General features: G+C 33.9%; 1 protein-coding gene across 2 annotated transcripts in view; it reads left to right on the top strand.

Annotated features, from left to right (window-relative positions):
• Nucleotides 569-6,343, top strand: part of LOC107639407 (NADPH-dependent aldo-keto reductase, chloroplastic-like) — a 52,562-nt gene continuing 46,787 nt past the window's right edge. The window contains exons 1-8 of one of the 2 annotated variants that reach the window (XM_016342894.2): nt 569-782; nt 860-1,019; nt 1,123-1,173; nt 1,956-2,032; nt 2,636-2,723; nt 2,825-3,100; nt 3,215-3,460; nt 3,573-3,995. In XM_016342894.2, the coding sequence (XP_016198380.1) occupies nt 888-1,019; nt 1,123-1,173; nt 1,956-2,032; nt 2,636-2,723; nt 2,825-3,100; nt 3,215-3,460; nt 3,573-3,659 (957 nt within the window). In that variant the 5' untranslated portion in view covers nt 569-782; nt 860-887 and the 3' untranslated portion in view covers nt 3,660-3,995. Of the gene's footprint in view, nt 783-859; nt 1,020-1,122; nt 1,174-1,955; nt 2,033-2,635; nt 2,724-2,824; nt 3,101-3,214; nt 3,461-3,572; nt 3,996-6,343 lie in introns of those variants that run through there. The other variant, XM_021121237.1, reaches the window with a different exon arrangement.

The following is a 6,343-nucleotide window of genomic DNA, read 5'->3' as shown; positions in this document are numbered from 1 at the left end:
TGGTTAATTTTTTTAAATCTGAATAAACATAATTAATCATATACGTACAGTAATACAACTACGTTTATTGTTATCAAATTAAATTAAATTTGTAATTTACATTATATCTATTTAAGTTTTAAATTAAAAAAATAAAAATATACTAATATAATCCAAATTCTACGAAAATAAGAGCAAGTTGGCTACACCAATAGGCGAACTTGTTAGTTTTAATGAAGTTCGTTGCTACAGCAGGCGAGCTTCAACAAAATTGGCAAATTTGCTTATACATATCCCAATTAATTCATGTAATTAACAATTAAGAGAAATTTGTTTTCAAGCTGTTGTTCAAGCGAGATAACTTTAAAAGGAACTTCAGTAAAGCCTGAACAAGTAAACTTGTAACATTAATTCAATTATCCAAATATAGCTCTATGACAAAGTGGGCAAACTTGCTCCAACTTAAAATAATAAATTTTTAAAATAAAGATAAAAAAATTGTTTTGGAAAATATTTATTTTTTTTTAATTTATTTCAAAAAATTTTCCTAAGTTGGTGTGCGTTACTCGTGTTAATAACTACTTAACTAGGAATTCCCGTTGCCAAAAAGCGACTTGGGTGGAGATAACTTCTTCCCCGTCTTTTATGTTTTCATTCATTGCTCCGCATTTCTTGTTAGAGAGCAATGATCCATTTCTTATGCCTAAATCTTTGGTCCATTGCACAATAACACACCAACGTACACATTTACTTGCTTCAACAATTTAACACTTACACTTGATCATAATCATCATCATCATAAGGTATGCATTTTTATTGCATCTGATTCTTTAAGTTGGTTCGTAATTTTGTGATTTTAATTCTGATTCTCTCTCTTTAGAAGTAGTGTTTGTTGCAAATTTTTGGAAATGGATAAAAAAACAGCACACGGGCCTCTGTATTTTGATCTGAACACTGGAGGAAAGATACCGTCAGTTGGTCTTGGAACATGGAAAGCTCCTCCAGGTGAAATTGGTAATGCTGTAATTGTTGCAGTCAAGGTGCTTCTCTTTTGAATTTCTTTTGTGCATTTGCTTTGTGATTTTTGTGCCAATTTTGATTTTGTTCAATTGAAATGAAATTGTTGCAATGCTGTATGTGCAGGCTGGCTATAGGCATATAGATTGTGCTAGGGTGTATGATAACGAAAAAGAGGTAAAATTTTGGATCCTATTCCTGCAATTCTTTATTGTTAAGAGATAAATAAGTTTGTTATAACTTGAGTGTAAAATTTAATTTGATTTGATTTGTTTAACTTAGGATTAGGTTTAGTTTCAGTTATTAATCGGTTTAACCATGCTGTATGTACACAAAAAACCAACCACCAAATCATCCATATAGTATACATTTTGGAATATGAAATACACATTAAAAGTTGTATGAAATAACACATCTATATGTACACAAATCAATGGTGGCTACTTTTTTGTGTACACATAATATTTATCAGTTTACTAGGAACCAATTATTTTTTGAGTAATGCTATACATCCAAATCTTTTTATGAACCAAGTCCAACCAAGTTAAATAATAAAACTTGGAGTAATGCTACTTATAATTGATTTTTATTGATATTAGACCAACTTGGTTGGACTTGGTTAATAAAAACACTTAGATGTGTAGCATTATTCTTATTTTTTAAGGTACAATCAACCAATAAATAGTCGATGGGCAAAGGTTAAAGGTTTGAACTTTTTATTGCAGAGAGGGAAAGAGAGCTGTTGCTATTTTTTGGCGAAAAAAAGTTGATTTCTAATATTTTCTAATAATAAATTCTGGTATAACTCATACTTAAATTCAACTGTAACTTCATATATATCTAATATAAGGTGAGAATCAGTCTCAAATTCTTTGCTTTAATAAAATTCTTAGCAGGCGAAATTTCTTTTGCTTTTTGGTTAAGTTGATGCAAGGAATTTATATTTGAATTTGATGCAGGTAGGGGATGCACTGAAAAAGCTGTTTTCCAGTGGGGTAGTACAGCGTAGTGATTTGTTCATAACATCAAAGATATGGTTTGTGTTATGAACTAGTTCTTCTCTTCAATTGACCAAACTTTTTAGTCTTCAATTTGTTTTCCCTAGATCAACCCTTTGATGAAAGGACCCTTATGGATTTCATTCATTTATTTGATGTTGGATAAGGGGATTTATGTAGAAAACCTTGGAAGATATTATTAAAAGATATCTAAGCATAAATGAGTCAAACACAGATATGATCTGTGACATGATAGTGCTGTTTGATCATTTATTTGTTGTATTTGATATTGGATAAGGATCTCATTTACTATGAGTTTATGTATAAAGTGAGAGGGGGAAAATCCACTATCAGATCACAGAAATTGCTTAGCAGACGAAATTTTGCGAGGATTCTATAGCCCAAATTAAGTGGAAGGAATAAAATGGGATCAATAAGAATTTCTACCCATGATGATTTCTTGATTCAATAAGAATTTGCAAAATGTAGTCTGTTGTTAAAAGGGTGCATCATATTTCTATTGACTTTCTCACTTAAAAACAAATCCATTTTAGGGAGCCATTTTCCTTTGCTTTTAGTAATGAAATGAAAACCTGCAACTCACTTGGGATTTTATTTTATTGTGTTTTTATTCCATATAGGACTAGTGACTGTGCACCTGAAGATGTATCAAAGGCATTGACTAGGACTTTGGAGGATCTGCAGCTTGACTACATTGATCTATATCTTGTATGGTTCTTGATTTCGAACTTAGCCCTGGAACGCTGCTGAAACTAAAAGCTTCCTTTATGAAATGGGCTGATCTTGATCTTGAGAGTATTTTGTCACAGATGCATTGGCCGTTCAGGACAAAGCCAGGTTCACGAGGTTGGGCTCCCGAGATCATGGCTCCATTGTGTCTTCCAGAGACATGGAATGCAATGGAAGGTTTATATGCCTCTGGTCAGGCACGGGCAATTGGGGTGAGCAACTTTTCCACCAAGAAGCTTCAAGACATGCTCCAATACGCTAAGGTTCTACCAGCAGTTAACCAAGTCGAGTGCCACCCCGTGTGGCAACAACCTGCTCTTCACAATTTCTGCAAATCCACCGGTGTTCATCTCACAGTACTTTTCTTCCCATCTTGTAACTTTATTTGTATGTTTAAAGGGTCTATTCCCTGTGATTTTGCTAACAACAAAAACATAAAACATAAAACATAAAATGCTGTTTATATTCAGGCATATTCACCTTTAGGCTCTCCTGGGTCATGGATAAAGGGAGAAGTCTTGAAGGAACCAGTGTTGATTGATATTGCAAAACAACTTAACAAGACTCCGGCACAAGTAGCTCTTCGCTGGGGAATCCAAAGTGGTCACAGCGTTCTTCCGAAGAGTGTCAATGAATCTAGGATCAAGGAGAACCTTAGCTTATTTGATTGGTCCATCCCTCCCGAGCTCTTCTCAAAATTCTCAGAGATTCATCAGGTTTGAATTCCCCTGAAAGTTGAAAACATACGAACTAATCATTCCTGTGACATGTTTTCAAGAAGTTGTCTGTTTTACTACAATTTTCTCATTCCTTTTATGTGTGATGCAGCAACGGTTACTTCGCGGGGACACTGCGGTGCACGAAACCTGTAGTCCCTACAAAAGTCTTGAAGAGTTGTGGGATGGAGAAATATGAAGTGCAATTTCTTTCAAGAACTTATCAACTTTTTTTAAATTACAATTATAAACTATTTGCATGAGTTACAAAACTAATAAATACTTTTCAATTCAACAAATAATATTTACGATAAATGATACAATTTGTTGATGCTAGCTAGCAGTGTACAACCTTATCACAATTTACTTCCACTTCTTCCCTTTCCTTTTTTTTTTCTTTGTATGAATGATATTGTTTAACTATGTTGATCTTTGATGAAGTATTACTAGTTACTAGAGACTGTGATACTATAATGGAATAACAAAGTTGACACCACACTAGTAATGTGAAGCAACAATTGCTTGTGAACTTGAATATGTTATTATTATTACTATTATTATGTTATGAACACATGATGCAACTTCTGTTATCACATTCAACAAATAGACAGGGGCCGGAGTGGGGTTTTGGTGACGGAAAAGCACGTTCGGTGATGCTTTTCAACTCTATAGCTTCAGTTTTCACCCATCGCACCGGAGGAAATTCCGGCTTATTTACATTGTGTTGGTCAAAATGTTTAATCGCATTAACTGTTTTCTTAGGCCACTTCTTATTCCCACAAATGTGTATTATACGGTTTGTTTTGCTTTTGCAGTGAATTAATTAATTAACCATGCACCACCAAATCTAACACATATTGGTCAAAATTCATGCCAAATGCTATGGTGTAACAAAATTTACACACACGTCTACATCAAGAAATGGTTAATACAAATGCTCTATCTCTTCACTTAGGGGTTTCAGAAGCTTAGACCAAGCTGTTATATGGTAAATCTAAGCATTATCTTCAGTAGCCTAATTTATTAGTTGAGTTAATAGTAAAAAATCGTCTTCCCAAAATATCTTGATCTCCCTTTTCATTCCTGAAAAAATAAATTAATTAAATTCGTTTCCAAATAATATTTTTTAGTCAAGTTCATCCCTATGATAGTTTCTTGACGCTGCTGTTAATCTGCAACGTGAAATGACAGTGTAGCATAGTAAACACTTCGTTTTGCACTCTTCATCTCCTGAACAAGCGTTCTCATTCGTTCTTCTTCTTGCACCTCTAACTGATAGAGAAGTCTCACTGCCGTTGCACAGTGGTCTCGTCACCTCCGCTGTCGTTAGTGGAAGCCATCCCTGCACGCGATTCTCGTTGCTCCATCGCTCTCTCAGTCGCCTTCTCCTTTTCTCACTCACGCATCGAAGAAGAAGGCTGAGCCAGGAGCATCACTCTCCTCCCCTGCTTCTCTGCTCTGCCGTGACGTCACTTCAGGTAGGCCTTCTCTTTTGTGATTTTTTTTCTGTTTCTGTTGTGCTCTAACTACAACTGAGATCATATATATAATAATTAATCTTAATAAGAAAATCAAGTTGGGAATTTCAGGGGAGAACGACATCCATTGCTATGGAGTTGATGGCTATGGAATTTTAGTAATGAGGAACAGAATCAGCAAGGGAGAAGATGGGTAATGAGTGAGGGTTTTGTGTTAGAAATGTAACTCCCGGTGATGAACAGGCGACCTTGCCACTGTCCAATCGGACTTTCAATGACGGAGAAGGGAAAAGACAAGTACCCTCAGCAGTGATTGTGTTCACTCTTAATGGCAGCTACAAGCACCGCTCATGGAAGGGATTAAGTTGTTTGTGGTAGAAGTGTACATGGTTATGTCCGTCCAAAGACCCGACCTGGACCCGAACATAGTAGGGGTTAGTTTGGTGTAATTTCATTGGGTTTAGGTCGGGTACGGTTAAGGGTGGCAATGGATAGGGTAGGATAGGGTTTGGAGCCAACCCTAATCCTACCCGTGGGTTGAGAGTATCTCAACTCTAACCCTACCCGCGGATACCCGACCCTACCTGCGGGTTACAACAAAAGATGCAACTTTATTATATAACTTGATGATAATTTAAAATAGAACTGATTTTGATGTAAAAAAATATTAAATTATCAATTAATGATCTTCTTTGAATGACTAAGGATCTTTTTCATTTAGTAAGAGGTCTTTGGTTCAACATCCACTTAAAACATATTTTTATATAAGTACAAGTGTATTAACCCGTGTCATACACGTGAATTAATAATTTGATTAATAAAAATATAACATGTTATGTATTATTTGTTTTTTCTTAAGCTAGTGTTAAATATATTAACTCTAAAATAGTTATTAATTAGTTTTAGTAATTTACTTTCTTCAATAAATCAAACATATATACTCAATGTGACCATAAATAACTTAATAATACTTAGATCCACCAACAAATTTTTATATGTTAGTTTTATTGTCAAGTAAGAACATATCAAAATTAGCTCAAAATAAATAATAAATTATTAGAGAATTCTAATGCACAAAATTCTCTAATAAACAATAAATAATTTAAATCTACTAAAAAACAACTCAACACTTTTCTTTGATGCTTGCAAAACATATACCTGGAATAATATTATATCAATGTTAGTATACAGTTTTACAATCATCGACCATATTTACTATACATGACTCTTTCTTAAAAGTTATTCTATACACGTGTGCAGTCGGAAGATAAATTACTGGACTTTATTTTATTTTTCTAAATTATTATAATTATGCATTATTCATTAAATGCTAATTGTAATATTGTAATATAATTATAATAAAGATATTTTTCTAAAATAAATTTAGAAGAGAGAATAGTGCTTT

Source organism: Arachis ipaensis, chromosome B04 (assembly GCF_000816755.2).
Source record: "Arachis ipaensis cultivar K30076 chromosome B04, Araip1.1, whole genome shotgun sequence".
Taxonomy (NCBI): domain Eukaryota; kingdom Viridiplantae; phylum Streptophyta; class Magnoliopsida; order Fabales; family Fabaceae; genus Arachis; species Arachis ipaensis.
Note: the sequence above shows the minus strand (reverse complement) of the source record. Positions and strands in the feature narration are given on the sequence as shown.